At 39.3% G+C, this 22,643-nt stretch overlaps 2 protein-coding genes across 2 annotated transcripts in view; both read left to right on the top strand.

The window, feature by feature from the left end:
• Positions 15,178-16,323, top strand: LOC109227561. The gene has a single exon (XM_019392762.1). The coding sequence runs from the start codon at positions 15,178-15,180 to the stop codon at positions 16,321-16,323; it is 1,146 nt and encodes a 381-aa protein (XP_019248307.1).
• Positions 21,840-22,643, top strand: part of LOC109227559 — a 12,604-nt gene continuing 11,800 nt past the window's right edge. Inside the window, exon 1 of the mRNA XM_019392761.1 lies at positions 21,840-22,639. Coding sequence (XP_019248306.1) covers positions 21,840-22,639 — 800 coding nt within the window. The remainder of the gene's footprint in view (positions 22,640-22,643) is intronic.

Genomic DNA, 22,643 nt, shown 5'->3' with positions numbered 1-22,643 from the left:
GACTATGTACACCGTGTATTAATCAGTCCTATGTGTGTTCGTGGAGCGGAGAAGGTGAAAATCAAGGGGTCCGGGAAGATATGAATTATGTCAACAACTATGAGGGTCAGAGACAAGGAGCACAACAGTGGAGACCGCGGCAAAATCAGCAGTACAGGCCTAATATGCAGCAGCCTGGGGGTATGCACCCTCAAAACCAATTAGTGCCAGTGCCTTATCGGAAACCACAGGGTTATCCACAGCAGAATCAGCAGCAATTGGTTTATCAACCACCCCCTTAGCAGCAAGATAACAACATGGTGGAGATCAGGGGTATGCTTCAACAACTCATTGGGACAAATAATAAAGTGCAGGAAAAATTGGCAGTACATGATTCAGCCATAAAGAATATTGAAACGCAGCTGGTCAGCTGTCCATGGCCTTAAACAACCGTCCTCCGGGAACTTTACCTGCAGATACAAACATAAATCCCAAGGAGCAAAACCCGAATCAGCTGATGGCAGTCAGTCTCAGGAATGGTAGAGATTTAGATAGAGAGCAGGAAATTGCACAAGCCAGCAAGAATACTACACCAGCTACTCCAGTTCAATTAGAGGTAGAAGAACCAACAGAACTCACTGAAGTAGTGGTTGAGCAGAGTCAGGAGGAAAAAGGCAAAGAAAAGGAGACCGAGCAAGTTGCAGAACAGGTGGCACCTCTTGAGCCAGAAACTCCTAACAGAGAGAAGCCAGGCCGACTTCTATGCTACTCCAGCTGGCTGATCGCACTGTGAAAAGACCAACTGGTATTCTTGATGATGTGCTGGTGCAAGTGGGGAAGTTCGTGTTTCCTGCAGACTTTGTGATTCTGGATTGTCAGGTGGATGAGGAGATACCCCTTATTTTGGGGAGACCATTTTTGGCCATTGGGAGAGACTGATAGACTGTGAGACTGGGGAACTTAAAATGAGATTGAACGATGAAGAAGTCATAATCAATGTTCAGCAATCAATGAGGAGACCCAGCAAATATGCGAATTGCTCTAGTGGAGGCAGTGGATGTAATTCTGCAAGAAGATGATAGGACCCTAACTGTGAGAGATCCATTGGAGGCATGCCTGACAAATTTAGAAGAAATGGATGGTGAGGGATTAGCTGAATGGGTGATGGCATTGGAAGGCCGAGGGTTTTGGTCAAGGGAACCTCAGTTCGAGTCCCTTGAGATGGAGAAAAGGGTCACTCCTCCAGCCAAGCCATCAATAGAGGAACCAACCAAGCTGGAGATGAAGCCACTCCCAGATCACCTCAGGTATGCATTCCTAGGCCCTGATTCGACCTTACCTGTTATTATATCATCCTGTTTGCTAGATGTGCAGGTAGAGAAGCTCTTACAGGTACTGAAGGATAACAAGACTGCCATTGGTTGGACCATGGCAGACATAAAGGGTATCAGCCCAGCCTTCTGTATGCATAAGATTCTCCTTGAAGAGGAGCACAGACCTTCCAGGGAACATCAGCGAAGGCTGAACCCTAACATGAAAGAGGTTGTAAAGAAAGAGGTGATCAAATGGTTAGATGCGAGAATCATTTTCCCCATCTCTGATAGTAATTGGGTCAGCCCTGTCCAATGTGTTCCGAAAAAGGGGGGAATGACTGTTGTGAAAAATGACAACAATGAGTTGATCTCAACTCGTACAGTCATAGGGTGGCGAATCTGCATGGATTACCTGAAATTGAACACCGCCACCCGAAAGGACCACTTTCCCTTGCCCTTCATTGACCAAATGTTGGACAGGCTGGCTGGAAGATCGCACTTTTGTTTGTTAGAAGGATATTCAGGGTAAAATCAGATATCGATAGCCCCCGAAGATAGAGAGAAAACATCTTTCACCTGTCCGTATGGCATCTTTGCCTTTCGGAGAATGCCCTTTGGGCTTTACAATGCACCAACGACTTTTCAACGGTGCATGCTAGCCATCTTCACATATATGGTGGAGGATATTATGGAGGTCTTTATGGATGATTTCTCCCTGGTGGGAGATTCATTCGAAGACTGTCTTCACAACTTAAGCAGAGTGCTCAAAAGATGTGTGGAGACAAACTTAGTGTTAAACTGGGAGAAGTGCCATTTTATGGTATAAGAAGGGATAGTCCTGGAACATCGATTGTCCAGAAAAGGAATTGAGGTCGACCATGCTAAGGTTGACGTGATTGAGAAGTTACCACCGCCCACTTCAGTCAAGGCGGTGAGAAGTTTCCTTGGTCACGCCGGGTTCTACCGGTGTTTCATAAAAGACTTTTCCAAAATTGCTAACCCATTATGCAAACTCCTTGAAAAGGATCAGCCCTTTGTGTTTTCTAATGATTGCAGGTTGGCATTTGAGGAACTGAAGAAGAAGGTGATAACTGCACCCATCATTGTTGCTCCCAACTGGGAGCAACCATTTGAGCTCATGTGTGATGCCAGCGACTATGCTATAGGAGCAGTCTTGGGGCAGCAAAAAGATAAGCTGATGCACCCGATTTACTATGCAAGCAGAATGCTAAGCGGTGCACAGCTCAACTACATAGTGACGGAGAAGGCGATGTTGGCAGTTGTGTTTGCTTTTGACAAGTTCCGATCATATCTGATTGGTTCCAAGGTAATTGTGTATACTGACCATGCAGCTCTCAGGTACCTCATTGAGAAAAAGGAGTCCAAGCCGTGCCTGATTCGTTGGGTGCTGCTATTGCAAGAATTCGACCTCGAAATTCGTGACAGTAAGGGCACTGAAAATCAAGTCGCTGATCATCTATCACGACTTGAAGGAGCTGAAAAATCAGCCGAGGTCGAAGAGATTCTGGAAACCTTTCCAGACGAGCAGCTGCTCGCAGCCAGTCTTGAGGATGCGCCATGGTATGCAGATTTTGCAAACTACCTAGCCTGCGGTATTGTTCCCTATGACCTTGCACATGTCCAAAAGAAAAGGTTCTTTCGTGATTGCCGCATGTATTATTGGGATGAACCTCATTTGTTTCGAATATGTGTTGATAACATTATCCGAAGGTGTGTCCCCGAGATAGAACAATCTTTAATTTTGCAGGCTTGTCACGCATCAGCATATGGAGGACATTTTGGAGGGGTCAGAACAGCTGCAAAAGTACTAGAGGCCGGATTCTTTTGGCCAACTGTGTTTAGAGATGCATACCTCTGGGTAAAGAGCTGCAATGAATGCCAGAGGACGGGAAACATTTCCCGTCGCCATGAGATGCCAATGAAACCAATTCAAGAAGTAGAGGTGTTTGATGTTTGGGGGATTGACTTCATGGTCCCTTCGTTAGCTCATTCGGCAATAAGTACATACTTGTGGCGGTGGATTACGTATCTAAATGGGTGGAAGCTGCTACCTTACCCACCAATGATGCATGAGTGATGGTCGGATTTCTGAAAAAGAACATATTCACCCGATTTGGGATACCAAGAGCGATCATCAGTGACGGAGGCACTCACTTCTGTAATAGAGCCTTCGAGAAATTACTTGCTAAGTATGATGTGCACCACAAGGTGGCGACTCCTTACCATCCACAGACCAGTGGGCAAGTTGAAGTGTCCAACAGGGAGATAAAGAGTGTACTAACGAAGACTGTGAATGCCACCCGAACTGATTGGGCAAAGAAGCTTGATGATGCACTCTGGGCCTATAGAACTGCGTTCAAAACACCAATAGGTATGTCACCTTACAAGTTGGTATTTGGGAAGGCCTGTCACCTACCTGTGGAGCTAGAACATCGAGCTTGGTGGGCACTAAAACAATTGAACATGGATCCTGAAGCAGCTGGGCAAAATCGACTGACGGAGCTGCATGAGCTGGAAGAATTTAGGTATCAAGCCTTTGAAAGCACGAGGCTCTACAAGGAACGAATGAAGAAAATGCATGACAAGCACATCGTGGACAGAGACTTTAAACCCGGTGACATGGTACTATTGTATAATTCACGGTTGAGATTGTTTCCGGGTAAGTTAAAATCCCGATGGTCTGGGCCATTTAGAGTGGTGCAAATGTTTGCAAGTGGAGCTGTTGAGATTGAGTCAGAAGACGGGACAAAAAAATTCTCCGTCAATGGACAAAGGTTGAAACATTACCTTGGAATAGCTGCAGAAAAAGGGGATACAACGGTGACCAATTTAAAAGAACCCCAATACGAGAATGAGGAGTAAGAGCTCAACTACTTGCGTCGTGCCGCGACGTTAAATCAGGCGCTGCGTGGGAGGCAACCCACGAATTTGTTGTAAGTGTAATGCATAACTTCACAAACAAAAAAAAAAAGCAAAAAGCAGGAACACGCCCAGACCGCGGTCCTAGCGTAACCGCGGCCGGACCGCGGTCAAACACCCCCTCTAAAGTTTTCTACCGCGGTCCCAGCGTAACCGCGGTAGGACTGCGGTCCAGGACCCTCTCTGAAGTTTTCTACCGCGGTCCCAGCGTAACCGCGGTAGGACCGCGGTTAAACACCCCCTCTTAATCTGGTCTACCGCGGTCCCAGCATAACCGCGGTAGGACCGCGGTAACCCAGATCGGGCCCAGGCCAGGTAAGTTCCGAAATTTTTTTAAGTTTTTTTTTCTTTTCCCACCCCCCCTTCTTAATTAATCAAACACCCCCTCATTCCCCCCTCCCCCCCCAAATTCAACCGACAACACACACCCCCACCCATTCTCTTTTTTTTCTCTCATCTCTCTCTTCCCCTCTTCTTTCATCTTCCTCACCACCAAACCCTAAACCCCCAAAACAAATCACCAACTTTCTTCTTCTTCCACTCACTCCACTCATCCTCAAGGTAAGCTTCTTTCTTCTCTTCTCTTTTCTCCACATAGCTTAGTGTAATCTAGTTTCCATTAACCCTAAGTAGTGTTGTAGTGTAAATTTTTTATTTTTTCTTTCTTTTTCTCCATTGTTTGCTTCTTTTGGCCATGATTGATGCTTACTTGGTTGGGTTTTTATTGTGCTTAACTTGTGGAGGATTTTTAGTATGTTTGGAGGCCTAACAACTTTTTTTAGGGTGAAGCTTGGTGGAGGGGCCTCAATGGCCGAAAATCAGGGATGTGTTGTAGATTTTGAAGCACTTTGTGCTCTTCTAAATTGGTGGTGGTGGTAGCACTTGACATATTTCACTGTTGGGAGTTGTGTGGGGTATTATTTGGGGGATTTGACAAATTGATATGCTACTATGTATCTTTAGTAGGAAAAGTAAAATGTTTAACATTATGTTTTTTATATTGACAAATTGATAGTGGTGTGAGGCAGTAGTAGAGGTTGGCCATTTGGGGCAATTTACTATTTGGGTCTCCTGGCATTGATTGGCTAAGGGAAACTGTTTGGTGCCATCGGGTGGCGAAGTCTGAGTAACCATCCGACTGGCACATTTTAGGATGCATCTGATAGTTGCCCTGAATTGTTTGCAGGTAATATGGCCCGAAAAAGGCAAAGAGGCTCGGCAAGCACTTCCCACGTACCAACATATGATGAAACCAGGTTCCAGTCTCAGGGGGCAGAGGACGCATTTCATGCTAAGGCCACCAAAACCTTTGTCCCTGAGATTGTTGTTGACCGGGCTGCCCTCCGTATGGAAAGTGCAGACATGTATGAGGAAATTCGACGGAGGGAGATGGAATTCTTGTTTGATGAGCCTGCGACGGCAAATCCGATGATAGTCAGGGAGTTTTATGCGAACTGCCCGGAACATTTGGGCTGGGAGGTGATTGTGCGGGGCAGGGTAGTGGATGCCTCAATTCGGAAGATTCGCCAGGTTTTGCAGTTGCCCCAGTTTACTGGTGACATTGATCATTACCACGACGCCCAAGGGGTCTCTTGAGACACTATGAGTGCAACAATATGCGCCGATGGTTAACCAATCTGGATACAAGAAAACATTACCCTTCACTCCAAGTCCTTCACACATGAGGCTAAGTGTTGGTTCACCATCATTTGCAGTCGGTTCTTGCCCACAAGCAACACGACAGATGTGGACCACCTATGGGCTCTATTGGTGTGGTGCTTCATCACCAAGCGAGACTTTGATGCGGCGAGAATTATTGGTGATGTAATGATCCTTTGGTCGTCTCTGCTCTCTAAGGGGTTTTACTTCCCCTCATTGGTGACAAGGTTGTGTCTGCTAAAAGGTGTCCCCACCAGTCCTACAGATGGAGCTTTGCCCGCAAAAATACCATTTAGAGTTTCTAGGATCACAGTGGGCAGAGATGCACCCACGACCATTGAGATTGATGATGAGGATGACGCCCCAGCACCTATGGCACCTTCCAGGAGATCCTATGACGGAGCCGGATCCTCTCGGCGACCCCACACTGGGGCAGGGTTCTCTAGATCACAGTCCACCCGGCCTATGTTGCGTTCTGTGGAGGACGAGCTGGAGGACCTTCCCACCTCGGTTGATGGCCTACATGTGCGTATGGATGCTATGTCTCAGCGACAGGCCAGGTCTGAGAACCGCATAATGGCGTGGTTCCGTGTTTGGGGAGAGCTTGTCATGTGGACCCCAACACCGTCTCCGACTCCGACTGATGCTCAGGGAAGTCTTCTTACCCTTCTGCTCTTTATTTGTGATATGACATGGGGACATGCCAGTATTTTAAGTGTGGGGTGGGAGACTTGCTTTTGTGGTGTATTGTTAGTGTACATATACGTTGAGTATGTTGTAGTTCTGTAGCTGTGTTGTAGTTGTATATAATTGGATGCACTCATCTTACAAGTAACTGACTTGGCCCAACGACGGACACTTGTTGACGGGTCTCTTGAGGGTCAAAGTCGGATTTACAAAAAAAAAAAAAAAGGGTAAGGGACGCTTCCTGAGGACGGACCACTTGGACAGTACTCCTGAGGGAAGTAGTCCACTTAGATTTTCTTTATTTTTTTATTTTTTTTTAGGTAGTATAGTAATCCTCCCTTGGTTTTTCTTTTGACCACGGTTATTTTCCAAGGGCTTTTCTTGAACCGGGTTAGGTAGATTTTTCTTTGATATTCTTAGGACTCTGAAGACTCTCTTGGACTAAGATGGGTAAGGGCAGGAATGCAACCTGTAATGTACACACCTGCTAATGATTAAACGAACTTGAGGGTGCAACGTCTAGGCTCGTTTGTAGACTCGTAAAATATGCCTTAAGTGTGCACACCTTGTCTTGCTTGAACGCTCATGTGAGTATGTTGACGACCTAATTCGGAATGAGTTACATGCCAAGTGTGTGTGAGGAATTACCTGTATTCTGTGCTTGCATGCGATACCTAGAACTTGCCCGGTGTGTTTGCAAAGCGAAATAGAAGTTGTTTGGTCTTAGAGATGATTGAGGCATTTCTTTGTGTAGCCGGTCTAATTATAAATCCACCTGTACGTATTACCATAGTTAACCCCTTTGAGCTTAAGCCTGATTCTTTGATAGCCTTGTCATAACCTACATCCATGTGTTGAATAGCTTGACTGTTTGATCATTTGCCTCCTAGAAGCACTTGAATTGTTAAAGATCATGTAAAAGTCAAAGTGTGGGTGATAAGGGAGTAGGATAAGGAAATCAAGAAAATACTTGAATGGTGCAATGGTTGTTAAAAAAAAGAGAGAAAAATATGTATTGAAATATAGAAGAAGGACCTTGTAAATAGGTGGTCCTAAAATAGTGAATAGCAAGAAAAAGCCAGTTGCACCTAGAAAAGTGGGGGTAGCTTATGAAACAAGTGTAGAAGAATGACTGGGCTGAACATGGAAATCGGAATAAAGGAAGAATGTATTAAAAGTGCTTAGGGAGGTTAGTCACTATATCCAAATATATCCTACCCATCCCTTAGCCTACATTACAACCAAATAAAGACCTCTTGATCTTAGACTAAAACAACTCGATTAGTAGAGTATTACACTAAAGGCAAGCTTATGGTGTATCTGTGAGGCATATGAATGTTCTTTGCTGAGAGTGAGTGAATTCTTTCTATCTACAGTTCCTTGTGCTTGATTTTATATGTGTGGAACTTCTCTCAAAATTGTGATGTGAGGGCATGTGACTCGGGAAGAAAAAGCAAGTTTTCATCTCTGTTAGAGTAACTAGAGTAAGCACGTGTGGCATGGCATTGGAGTCTTCATCTGAGGTGTGGCTGTTGCACTGCTTAAGTTGCTCTTTCATAATGGCGGGTGTGACATAAAAACTGAGTAATGCATCGAACGATTAGGCCTAGAAGTGTGGTTCAACTTGCTCGAGGACGAGCAGAGATTTAAGTGTGGGGTGTTGATAATAGGTGAATTGAACTATGATTAAGCCCTAAAAGAACCACTTTCTTGTATAGTTTTTATGGTAAAAGTGATAACAAAATGCTCTGATGAGTGTTTTTCATGCTTTGTAGGGTACATACAATAAAAGAAGGCTATGGAGTACTTTTGCAATCAATTATGGAGGAAAGAGAGGCCAATCGCACAATATCCGCCAAGTGTACCATGCGAAATGCACAAACCAGAACCGGAGATGGACTACCGCGGTCCCAGCGTAACCGAGGTCGGACCGCGGCGAGCAGCTGTTGCAGATTCAGAGAGGTCATTTGGCCGCGGTCCTAGCGTAACCGCGGTAGGACCGCGCCAGGCGGCGAAAAGTTGAGGGACTGAAGTGCAAATTACGGAATTCTTAGCCCAAAATCCTATTTAAATAATAGAACTCTAACAAGGGAGGCGTGTTATGTTTTAGAGAGTACTTTGGCAAGGAAAACAAGTCTGAGAGATCACCCAAAACATCATTACTCTTATTCTTCTTTAATTTTTTTGCAATTTATGATTATGAATCTTTTAGAATTTTATTCCCCCATTGTCATGAGTAGCTAAAAACCTTAATCTAAGGTTTTGGTGGAACCCGTTGGGGATGACTTGGTTGTTTTATTAATATAATTGGATTTGGTTGTTAATCTCTAATTGTTCATCTATGTTTTGATTGTGGATTAGTTGAAAGGGCCCTCAATTATCCGTTCCTATTTAGTATGTATCTACTTGAGAGAGAGTGCATATTTAGGTGATTGTATGAACAACATCACTCCCGGAGTATAGACGAGAGTCATAACCGAGGGTTTAGGGGTTGGATTAGAGATAACGAAACCCCGGGTGCAATCTAAGTGAACCGTATTGTGCAATTAGCTAGCGTAGCTTGAGAGAGTGCGTCTAGTAGATTATCATAATTACTTGAGAAAGAATTATGATAGATTGAGCGTTCATGATTGTTAGAGATAACTAAATCGTAGTTATAAGATATATACAACCAAGGAAACTACCAACGGGGGAAACCATTGCCTTAGACTTTATTTCTACTGTTTACACATCAAGTTTAGTTAATTTTCAGTTATTAATTACTTTCAGTCTTTAGTTGTTAGAAAATCAACCATTGTTAATCAGAAAGTTTGGGAAAACAGATAGTGTGAATTTAGTAAATCCGACAGTAGTAATTGATAGGTTAATTCTCTGTGGTTCGACTCTGGGCAATAATACTCGGATTATATTTGCAACACCCGCGTAGTCTTTTGCAAGACTCAGTTGAGCGTGATCATATACCTCGCCCTTCCTCAATGTCTTGAACGTTACTCAAATTTTCATATTCGGGCATGTTAACAGGAGAAGCAGAGAAGCCCCAGTTAGAAGGTGGTGAGAGGTTAGCCTTGATGGGTATGAGGAGGGGCAGAGATAAGCTAAAGAAGTCTTGGGAGAAGTGATTAAGAAGGTGTTTGGATTGGCTTATTTTAAGTGCTTATTGACTTTTAAGCACTGTTTAGTTTGTATCGTGATTGGCAATGACTTAAAAGCACTTACTTTTAGGCATAAAAAGTACAAAAATAAGCCAAAAGTTGAATATTACCAACTTATAACTTTTGGCTTTTAGCTTAAAAGCTACTTTTTATAAGCCAATCCAAATACCCTCTAACAGCTTGTTTGGATGGTTGTTACCTATCGTATCGTATCGTATTGTTACTTTAAATACAATATTTGTTTTGATTGTTACTTAAATTTTATTGTATCGTATCGTTAAATCCGTCGTTACGTAACGATGAAATATGCTACTTTATGTAACGACCGATTTGGTGTGGTCGTGTCGTTTCCTTGTGTTTTTCTCTCAATTTCACCCTTCATTATTATTAAATAATTTTATTTTATCATTTACCCTACCTTTTTATATACCGTATCATAATTTTTCTTTATAATATTGCAAGTTTATTCAACATATCATAGGTGCGTGCCATGAAACGACGCCAAAACGACACTGTCCATCCAAACATTGTATTCATATATCAAACGATACAGTACAATACAATACAATACAATACGATACATTATGAAACGATACGTAACAACCATCCAAACAAGCTGTAAGCGGGACATGGCGTAGTTGGAGCTTACTGAGGACGTCACCCTTGATAGGAGGGTGTGGTGGTCGAGGAATAGGGTAGTAGGTTAGTAGGTAGTAGAGCGTTCTCCCTATGTCTTCTCAGTTCGATAGCATTAGTATTAGTATGATATCTTTTTCTTCTTAGATTGTTATTATTACCTAGTGTTTACTTTCTTTTTTTGCTTCGGTCTTCTTGTTTTACCTTGTTGTTGTTTATACTTGTTGCCGTTACTTCTTTTCATTCTTTCTTTAGCAAGGGTCTATCGGAAATAGCCTCTCTGCCCTTCCAGGGTAGGGGTAAGGCTACGTACATCTTACCTTCCCCGGATCCCAGTCGTGAAAATTCACTGAATTTATTGTTATTGTTGTTGTTGTTGTATGTGTGCAAATTTAATTTGTTATTTTAGCCATAGGGTTAGGTTCGACCTAATAAACTTAGGAGCTATTTGATTACAGAGATTACAGGGTTATCTCAGTAGAATTTGAGATCAAATTTGTTTAGTATATTTTTTAGCTAATATATCGCGGTGTGTCTAGTGACTAATCATCATATCATATCATCATATTATTGACATATCATCATATCATAATATATATATATATATATATATACTAAAAGTGGGAAGATCCTAAGTGTAAAATTGAATTACTAAAATGCCCATAAAAAGCTAAACGACATTTTAGCCCTTCAAGGAAACACTACTCCAGTAGTATAATGTACAAAATAGTAAATACACTACATAATAAATAGTGCACTTTTAAGAATCATAAAGATAATGCAAATAAATTTCTATTACTGATTAGGTCCTTTAAGCTTATACATCCTAAAAATCATTCAGATGGTCAACTTCTACTAAGGCCATTGGTATTCCCTGCAAAGATGTATATCTGCGCTTGACGAATTTAGTTTTTCTGCGATAATAGATAATAATTAAAGATGGTGCATTAAAAAGTACAACCTTTCATATCGTCATGGGAAGAGCAATTGTTAGAAAAGCAAAAGTCAGTCACTTTCTTCAATTATCTCATCACTTGAAATAATACTCGGATTATATTTGCAACACCCGCGTAGTCTTTTGCAAGACTCAGTTGAGCGTGATCATATACCTCGCCCTTCCTCAATGTCTTGAACGTTACTCAAATTTTCATATTCGGGCATGTTAACAGGAGAAGCAGAGAAGCCCCAGTTAGAAGGTGGTGAGAGGTTAGCCTTGATGGGTATGAGGAGGGGCAGAGATAAGCTAAAGAAGTCTTGGGAGAAGTGATTAAGAAGGTGTTTGGATTGGCTTATTTTAAGTGCTTATTGACTTTTAAGCACTGTTTAGTTTGTATCGTGATTGGCAATGACTTAAAAGCACTTACTTTTAGGCATAAAAAGTACAAAAATAAGCCAAAAGTTGAATATTACCAACTTATAACTTTTGGCTTTTAGCTTAAAAGCTACTTTTTATAAGCCAATCCAAATACCCTCTAACAGCTTGTTTGGATGGTTGTTACCTATCGTATCGTATCGTATTGTTACTTTAAATACAATATTTGTTTTGATTGTTACTTAAATTTTATTGTATCGTATCGTTAAATCCGTCGTTACGTAACGATGAAATATGCTACTTTATGTAACGACCGATTTGGTGTGGTCGTGTCGTTTCCTTGTGTTTTTCTCTCAATTTCACCCTTCATTATTATTAAATAATTTTATTTTATCATTTACCCTACCTTTTTATATACCGTATCATAATTTTTCTTTATAATATTGCAAGTTTATTCAACATATCATAGGTGCGTGCCATGAAACGACGCCAAAACGACACTGTCCATCCAAACATTGTATTCATATATCAAACGATACAGTACAATACAATACAATACAATACGATACATTATGAAACGATACGTAACAACCATCCAAACAAGCTGTAAGCGGGACATGGCGTAGTTGGAGCTTACTGAGGACGTCACCCTTGATAGGAGGGTGTGGTGGTCGAGGAATAGGGTAGTAGGTTAGTAGGTAGTAGAGCGTTCTCCCTATGTCTTCTCAGTTCGATAGCATTAGTATTAGTATGATATCTTTTTCTTCTTAGATTGTTATTATTACCTAGTGTTTACTTTCTTTTTTTGCTTCGGTCTTCTTGTTTTACCTTGTTGTTGTTTATACTTGTTGCCGTTACTTCTTTTCATTCTTTCTTTAGCAAGGGTCTATCGGAAATAGCCTCTCTGCCCTTCCAGGGTAGGGGTAAGGCTACGTACATCTTACCTTCCCCGGATCCCAGTCGTGAAAATTCACTGAATTTATTGTTATTGTTGTTGTTGTTGTATGTGTGCAAATTTAATTTGTTATTTTAGCCATAGGGTTAGGTTCGACCTAATAAACTTAGGAGCTATTTGATTACAGAGATTACAGGGTTATCTCAGTAGAATTTGAGATCAAATTTGTTTAGTATATTTTTTAGCTAATATATCGCGGTGTGTCTAGTGACTAATCATCATATCATATCATCATATTATTGACATATCATCATATCATAATATATATATATATATATATATACTAAAAGTGGGAAGATCCTAAGTGTAAAATTGAATTACTAAAATGCCCATAAAAAGCTAAACGACATTTTAGCCCTTCAAGGAAACACTACTCCAGTAGTATAATGTACAAAATAGTAAATACACTACATAATAAATAGTGCACTTTTAAGAATCATAAAGATAATGCAAATAAATTTCTATTACTGATTAGGTCCTTTAAGCTTATACATCCTAAAAATCATTCAGATGGTCAACTTCTACTAAGGCCATTGGTATTCCCTGCAAAGATGTATATCTGCGCTTGACGAATTTAGTTTTTCTGCGATAATAGATANATATATATATATATATAAAAGTAGAGTTGGAGATGATCAATTGAAATACCCTATTTTCCTAATGAAATCCATTTTGGTTACTTCTTGCGATATACAAATCTACTCAGCAAGTGTCATCAGTAAGTTTTTATTTTTGTAACTTCTTATGAGCATTCATGAAAGTGTATTTTCTTGTTTATGTGAATTTGGCTAGGAAACACTTCCCACTAATAACACTTCCTACTAATCTTTAGTATGAAATAGTGCCATTTTCTGAAAATCTTATATCAGTAACAAATAGTAATACATTAGGCATTTGGCAGTTTATTGTTGTCTTTGTTGTGAAAGGTAAATTTGTTTGGATATCAGAAACCATCAAGGATCATTTTTATCACAATATTTTAGATATTTATATATGGTATCTATTGTAATAATCCTTTAAATATTAGATAATGCTTAGGGATAGTAGTGTTCATATGTTCAAGTAGAAGAAAATCCAATGAGTTGATGATAAGCCTCTTCTTTTGCCTCCACACCTTGCGGACTGTCTTCTAAGGTGTAATTCTTACAAAGTTAGAAAATAGAAGAATAAGATCTTTTATAACTGAAATAAATTCTTTAAGTACATTATTATACTGTTTTTAAAAAAGAGTTATCCATTGATACGATATACACGCGCAAACGTGCGTGCTCAGAAACTAGTTTTATTAATAATGAATAAATGAGCTAGCAAAACGATAAAAACTAGCATACTTAGATGCACATGCCCTAAGATGATAATACAAGACGAATATAATGAATTAAGATTTGGCCATTTCTCGAGTTTGTCTTCCCATCCAATCTTGCAGCATGTATCTCTTTCTTCAATCCTTTATATTTTTTGATCATCACGACTAGGAGTGGCAAACGGACGGGTCGGGTCAGATACGAGCGCGGTCGAAACGGGTAAATTATATGATCCGACCCATATTTAATACGGATAAAAACGGGTTAATTATCCGATGTATAATATGGATATCCTTATTATCTATGGATAATATCCATATTATCCATGGCTTTTTGAATATGATCTCTTTTAGGAGAATTCCTAGTCTCCCAAACTTGAGGAACCTTCAATTTGAGTCTTTAAAATGTAAAAGTTAACTCATTAGTTATCCGTTGGTTATCCATTTTCTAAGTGGATAATATAGTTCTTATCCATATTGGACCGTTGTTAAAAAGTTCATCATCCAACCCATTATTTAATGGATAATATAGATGAATAACTATTTTCTTTTAACCATTTTGACACCTCTAATCACGATTGGACATTGTGCATCATAGAGCAGTGTACCTGTCATAAAAAATGATACAATCACAAGAAAATTGCAGCTCCAGGCAAAACTGCCCCAATACTTATCGTCAATTATGGCGGTTTGTTCTTGGCAATTTTCACTCTAATGTATGGCATTTGAAGTTTGTCACTGTTTACAGTCCTTCTGTCCTCCACAAAGGAATTAATCTGCACTCCATCCTTTTCCAAAGCTAAATTTGCATGGTGATCCCCTTCCTAAGCACGTGTAGTGTCCGTTAAAAATAGTAACAAACTTGTTTCTATTTGTCCACATTTGTTTAGATTTGTTTACATTAATTTAATGTTTTCATACATATAGTTAGAAAAGAGTGAGGTGTGGACATGTGTGAATTTGTGTGAACTAGTGTAGGCATGTATGGACTAGTGTGTATATGTGTGGACTTAATTAATATGTACACATAAAGTTTAGGCTAGATACATGTAGGAGTTCTGCTATAAATACCCATGTATGCTAGCCATTTGGTGTAAGTGAAGTTGAATAGAAATCATCCTTTCCTCCACCTATCTAATAGTGAGTTTTGAGTGTTTGTTTAGTTGTCTTGCTCTCCCAAAAATTTCTAACATTTGGTATCAGAGTCGGTGTATTGAGAGACAACCAAACTTGGAGAAAAGATGACAAACACTAATGGAACATCATTCCAAGTTCCTATGCTCACAAAAGAGAACTATGGGAATTGGTGTATTCGAATGAAGGCCTTGCTTGGTGCCTATGATGTTTGGGAACAGGTAGAGTCTGGAGTTGATGAAACGGAAGATGCTGCAGCCACAAATAAGAAAGATCAAAAGGCACTCACTCTCATCCATCAAGGTTTGGATGACAAGATGTTCGAGAAGGTTGCAAATGCAACAACCTCCAAGCAAGCATGGGACATTCTTCAAACTTCCTTTAAAGGTTTGGACAAAGTGAAAAAGGTTCGTCTCCAGTCCTTAAGAGGAGAGTTTGAATCATTGCATATGAAAGAAAATGAATCTGTTTCAGATTACATTTCAAGAGTTTTGGCTATTGTCAATCAAATGAAAAGATATGGTGAAGAGTTGAAGGATGATAGGGTCGTTGCAAAAATACAACGATCCCTAGATTCAAAATTTGATTATATTGTTGTTGCTATTGAAGAGTCCAAAGACTTGGACACCATGACCATAGATGAACTTTCAAGCTCTTTGCAAGCCCATGAAGAAAAATTGAAGAAACCAAAAGAAGAATCGGTTGAAAAGGCGTTGCAAGCAAAACTTTCCTTCAAGGAGAAAGATGAAAGGCGCGGTTCGCAACAAAAAGGTCGTGGAAATAGAAGAGGTCGTGGTAGAGGAGGAAGAGGTGGTAGTCAACCACCAAATAGAGACAATAAAAGCCAAGACTATAGTCAAAGAAGAGGTCGTGGAAGAGGCAAAGGATGGAGACAAAATCAAGGAAGGTATGACAAATCCAATGTTGACTGTTATACTTGTCATAAATTTGGATATTTTTTCTGGGAATGTAAAGATAATTCGGAGGAGAAAAATAACTTTGTGGAGAGCAAAAATGAAGATGAAGATGAAGATGCCACTCTACTTCTTGCATGCAAAGGAGAAGAAAGTGTGGAAAAGAACAAATGGTACCTTGACTCCGGTGCAAGTAGTCATATTTGTGGAAAGAAAAAGTTATTTGTGGAGCTTAAGGAGCTGAATGGTGGCCCAATCACTTTAGGAGACTCTTCGCGAGTTCAAATCAAAGAAAAAGGCACGATTTCAATTCGCTTAGAGATGGAAGTCATCAATTAATCTCCAATGTTTTGTATGTGCCGGAGATGAAAAGTAATATTTTAAGTTTGGGACAACTTTTGGAGAAAAATTATGATATTCATTTGAAAGACAAAAAGTTGTATATGAGAGATGAAAAGGGAAGATTGTTAGCCAAAGTACCTATGGCTAATAATAAAATATTCATATTATATCTTCAAAATGATGTTCCGAGGTGCTTGCTTTCATGTGCCAAAGATTCATCTTGGCTTTGGCATATGAGATTTGGTCACTTGAATTTTGATAGCCTAAGGTTGATGAAGAAGGAAAGCATAGTGAATGGATTGCCAACAATTGATCGTCCGAACCAACTTTGTGAAGGATGTCTCTTTGGAAAGCAAGCAAGGAAAAACTTTCCTAAAGAGTCTTTAACAAGAACAAGATGCCCTCTCGAGTTAATTCACATGGATGTGTGCGGACCTATCAAGCCATCTTCACTTGGTAAAAGTAATTATTTCTTACTTTTCATTGATGATTTTTCTCGAAAAACTTGGGTTTATTTTTTGAAGGCAAAATCGGAGGTGTTTGGAACCTTCAAAAAGTTTAAGAGCATGGTGGAGAAGCAAAGTGGCTATCAAATTAAGTCACTTAGGTCCGATAATGGAGAATTTACTTCAAATGAATTCAAGATTTTATGCGAGAAAAATAGAATTCATCATTACTTGACAGTTCTGAGATCACCACAGCAAAATGGCATCGTGGAGAGAAAGAATCGAACTATTCTCAACATGGCGAGGAGTATGTTGAAGAGCAAAAATATGCCAAAAGAGTTCTGGGCTGAAGTTGTTGCTTGTGCGGTGTACTTATCAAATCGGTGTCACACCAAAAGTGTTCGTGGAAAAACACCACAAGAGGCATGGAGCGGTTTCAAGCCAAAAGTTGCTCATTTGCGAGTTTTTGGGAGAATCGCATATGCACATGTGTCAGATGAGAAGAGGTCTAAGCTTTATGAAAAAAAGAGAGGTATGTCTTCATTGGCTATGATCAAAGTTCTAAAGGTTATAAATTGTATACCCCAAAAAATGGCAATGTCACCATAAGTAGAGATGTTGAGTTTGATGAAGATAATGCTTGGGAGTGGAAATCTAAAGAGCAAGAATACTCTTTTAGTCCATTCTTTGAAGATGAAGAAGAAGAAGATAGGGAGCAGGCTATCACACCACCTTCAACACCTCCGCCACAAGATCAAGAAGATGGGGAATCAAGCTCAAGTTCAAGTGAAGCACCTCACAAGAGTAGACGTCTCTGTGACTTGTATGAAAACACGGAAGTGGTAAGAAATGACTTGTATGATTTTACTCATTTTTGTTTGCTAGTGGACAGGAGCCTCTAAGCTTTGAAGATGCTTGCCAAAATTCCAAATGGAGGGATGCAATGGATGAAGAAATCAAAGCTATAGAAAAGAATGATACATGGGAGTTGGTCACACTTCCAAAAGGCAAAAGCACTATTGAAGTCAAATGGGTGTACAAGCTAAAGAAGAATTCCAAGGGAGAAGCAAGATTGGTAGCTAAAGGCTACAAGCAAAATGCCGGTATTGACTATGATGAAGTATTTGCGCCGATTGCTCGTTTGGAAAAAATTTGCTTTGTCATTGCTTTGGCGGCACAAAATCAATGGTAAATCCATCAAATGGATGTGAAGTCGGCTTTCTTGGATGGCCTATTGGAGGAAGAGGTCTATATTGATCAACCTTCGGGATATAAGGTTGAAGGACAAGAAGATAAAGTCTTGAAATTAAAGAAGGCTTTATATGGGTTGAAGCAAGCCCCGCAAGCTTGAAATAGTAGAATTGACAAATATTTCCAAGCAAATAGTTTTTCTAAGTGTCCACATGAACATGCCCTCTATGTAAAGAATGCTAAAAATGGTGACATCTTACTTGTTTGCTTGTACGTAGATGACTTGATAATTACAGGAAATAATCCAAAGATGTTGGAAGAATTCAAGAAAGCAATGGCTAGAGAATTTGAGATGACGGACATTGGCCTAATGTCCTACTATCTTGGAATTCAAGTAGCACAAAGGAAGGATGTCATTTTTATTTCTCAAGGAGAGTATGCAAAGGAAATTCTCAAGAAATTTGAGATGGAGAATTGCAATCCCGTAAGCACCCCCGTTGAATGTGAAGCTAAAATATTCAAGCATGGAGATGGAGATAGAGTCAATCCCATATTTTTCAAGAGTCTTATTGGAAGCTTAAGGTATTTGTCATGTACAAGGCCGGATATTCTTTTTGGAGTTGGACTCCTGAGTCGCTTTATGGAAAGTCCTACTACCTCGCACTTAAAGGTAGCCAAAAGAATACTTCGGTACATCAAAGGTACGCTTGATTATGGAATTCTTTATTCATCTTCTAAAGAATCCAAGTTCGTGGGATATTGTGATAGTGACTGGGCTGGTGATATTGATGATCGGAAAAGTACTACTAGGTTTGTTTTCTTTTTTAGAAATTCCGCATTTACATGGAATTCTAAGAAGCAACCAATTGCGACTTTGTCAACTTGTGAAGCGGAGTATGTAGCAGCTTGTTCGTGTGTTTGCCATGCAATTTGGCTAAGGAGCTTGTTGGAAGAACTTCAGCAACCACAGAAGGATGCTACAAAGATTTTTGTTGACAACAAATCGGCAATATATTTAGCCAAGAACCCGGTATTTCATGAAAGAAGCAAGCACATCGATACGAGATATCATTTTATTAGAGATTGCATATCTAATAAAGTTGTGGAGCTTGAGCATGTGAAGTCTGGAGATCGAATTGCGGATATTTTCACCAAGCCTTTGAAGATTGACGCTTTTCAAAAGTTAAGGATGGCGCTTGGAGTAATGAAACAAGTTTAAGGGGGATGTTAAAAATAGTAATAAACTTGTTTCCATTTGTCCACATTTGTTTAGATTTGTTTACATTAATTTAATATTTTCATACATATAGTTAGAAAAGAGTGAGGTGTGGACATGTGTGAATTTGTGTGAACTAGTGTGGTCATGTATGGACTAGCTGTTTTTCCAGTACTTCCACAGCTTGGTATGTCTCCCTCTATTATCTTTTCGTCTTTCTCTTTCCCTTCACGGCCCCCATTCTTGTCGTTTCTTCTTTGTACCTCCCCGAAGAGGAACAACAAATTTCACTGAAAAGGTTTCAAATCAAAGAAACCCCAATTCTGTTTCTAAATCATAGACTGATGCTATGAACTCCCAACCTGGTTATCGTCGTATTTGGAAGTTCTAAAAGATTGATTTATACTCTCTAACTGTTGATTTGCAGGTGCCAAAAATTTATTATTGAATACTTTCTTTATTTCTTACATTAAAATTTCTTGGAATTTGAATATTTAGTTAATCTTAAGGGGTTAGTTTTCAGTTCACCTGATCTTCTTCCTTCATGTTGTTTGGAATTATTTATTTCAGTGTTCGATTTATATTTTTGTCACTTTCTATGACTTTTCTCTGTTTCTCCATGTATTCACCCCTCTTCCCAAAAGGTTAGTTTTTCTTTCTCTTCTCTTCTCCATCTGGGTGTCTACGTGTTTCTTTTTGCTTTTTTTTCTTAAGAGTTTGTGTTGAATTCATTTCATGTGTATTTTTTCTCCTTTTTTCTTTTCAGTAAAAGGTTGAATCGATGTCAGGTGTATAGATTTGCTTGTTGTATGTAGGTATTTTTTTTATTTCTATAAACCTCGCAAGAGACTTTGCTGGGCATTGATAAGCATATTAGGATTTTCGATATGGAAATCGAGTTTTACGTTCTGGGTATCATCAAAATTCAACAAAGCTCAGAAGAATTGTGCATTACAGGTTTCAAGTAGAGATTCTTACACTAAATTTTCTCGCAGGGTAAGTTGTACAGTTTCTCGATTGTGATCTCAATTATTGGAAAAGAAATTACATTCTTTAACTGTGCTTCATTCTTTTTATAATTTGATTCTGGGAATTAAATTTATTTTCTTGTAGTTTCTCGAAGGATCTAAGTCGGTAGTAAAATGATCTTCAGGAAGTAATTTAGCAAATCCTTGTTCATCTACAAGAAATTGTAAAATATTTATCCCTTAAAATACACCGGAGATAAAACTATAGTACTATCGGAAACTTGTCAAGTGCATAGAAAATGCACCATAGAAATTTAAATTTGACGAAATAATAATTATCATCACTTCAACTATAATAACTGATCGTGTGAGAGCATAATAGCGAAAGGGAATAAAGGAAATAATCGAAAAGGAGTTTATGTCTAAGGACTGGTTTTGAAGATATAATTTATAGTAGTGCGAGATAATATCACTACAACAAAAATGGCCTAAGGTCACACCAATTTTAGACAACGCTTGAAAAGTGTTGCCAAAAATATCTACAGGACGTTTTTTAAGGGGTGGCCTTTATCGAGCACTTTTGGCCACGGAATTCTAGCAACGCTTACAAAGTGTTCTTTTTTATTTTAAAGGCTACGCTTTTCACGTGTTGCCGATCCATTAAATTAAGGCAACGTTTAGTCACATGTAATGTAACCCTTTAAGGGAGTGGTTGTTTATATTTGCAATTGCGATCCTCCATAAACGTGCTCTAAAGTCCTCTAAAATTTCCCGTTCAGATTTCCCTCTATTTGTTTTTGGCAAAAAGTTACGCTCTAAAATACTCTAATTAAAATATGCCTGTCAAATTTACCCACACAACAAGAAGATCTCGTCCTTCTTCCCTAAGATCTGGCTCTTCTTGTACCTCTCTGTTCATTGAGTGACGCGGGGTGAGTTCGGAGGAAATCGTTGATGGAAGCGATAAAATTCTTCTAATTTCTCTTCTCAAATTTCAAAACTTTCTCTTCGTCTGGTTCTGTGGCTATCAGTTTCAATTGGGGATTTCGTTTTTTTAGGGTTTGCAGCCGCTGTTGACCTCCATTTTTCAAAGACTTACTTGTAAGGTTTCTCTGAAATTTTTGCTTTCAATTTAATGACTTTTCAATTTGGCTTTTCTGAAATTCCTAAAAATTCCTTTTCTTGCTAATGGTTTCTTTAAATTTCGGTGAAATTCCTCTTTTCTTGTTGAGAGATTTGCATTTTATTTACGAATTCTGTGATCGTATACTAATTTTATATTGGAATTAGATCGATGCTTTTATGTGATGCCAAAAATGCATGGCTTTTGTTTCACTAACCTTCATGTGATGCCTTTACCTCTACTAACATTTTCTTTCATTCTAGGTCGATCGCGAGCAGAAGTTCATGATTCATTTATAACTTGTTGACACTTTCCTTTTTCTCTTGTTGGTATAATTGAAGTTTTTAATTATTTTTACGCTATTATGGTGATGAGTTAGTATGGCNTCGTGCTATAAAGTACCACTGTATGCTAGCACTTTGGTGTAAGTGAAGTTGAATAGAAATCATCCTTTCCTCCACCTATCTAATAGTGAGTTTTGAGTGTTGTTAGTTGCTTGCTCTCCCAAAAATTTCTAACATTTGGTATCAGAGTCGGTGTATTGAGAGACAACCAAACTTGGAGAAAAGATGACAAACACTAATGGAACATCATTCCAAGTTCCTATGCTCACAAAAGAGAACTATGGGAATTGGTGTATTCGAATGAAGGCCTTGCTTGGTGCCTATGATGTTTGGGAACAGGTAGAGTCTGGAGTTGATGAAACGGAAGATGCTGCAGCCACAAATAAGAAAGATCAAAAGGCACTCACTCTCATCCATCAAGGTTTGGATGACAAGATGTTCGAGAAGGTTGCAAATGCAACAACCTCCAAGCAAGCATGGGACATTCTTCAAACTTCCTTTAAAGGTTTGGACAAAGTGAAAAAGGTTCGTCTCCAGTCCTTAAGAGGAGAGTTTGAATCATTGCATATGAAAGAAAATGAATCTGTTTCAGATTACATTTCAAGAGTTTTGGCTATTGTCAATCAAATGAAAAGATATGGTGAAGAGTTGAAGGATGATAGGGTCGTTGCAAAAATACAACGATCCCTAGATTCAAAATTTGATTATATTGTTGTTGCTATTGAAGAGTCCAAAGACTTGGACACCATGACCATAGATGAACTTTCGAGTTCTTTGCAAGCCCATGAAGAAAAATTGAAGAAACCGAAAGAAGAATCGATTGAAAAGGCGTTGCAAGCAAAACTTTCCTTCAAGGAGAAAGATGAAAGGCGCGGTTCGCAACAAAAAGGTCGTGGAAATAGAAGAGGTCGTGGTAGAGGAGGAAGAGGTGGTAGTCAACCACCAAATAGAGACAATAAAAGCCAAGACTATAGTCAAAGAAGAGGTCGTGGAAGAGGCAAAGGATGGAGACAAAATCAAGGAAGGTAT

The sequence above is a fragment of the Nicotiana attenuata genome, chromosome 6, assembly GCF_001879085.1.
Source record: "Nicotiana attenuata strain UT chromosome 6, NIATTr2, whole genome shotgun sequence".
NCBI lineage: Eukaryota > Viridiplantae > Streptophyta > Magnoliopsida > Solanales > Solanaceae > Nicotiana > Nicotiana attenuata.
The sequence above is the reverse complement of the archived record's forward strand: the minus strand, read 5'-3'. Positions and strand labels throughout refer to the sequence as shown.

What these genes read in the sequence shown, in the direction of transcription:
- LOC109227561 (XM_019392762.1), top strand. Translation starts at nt 15,178, where the DNA reads ATGACAAACACTAATGGAACATCATTCCAAGTTCCTATGCTCACAAAA.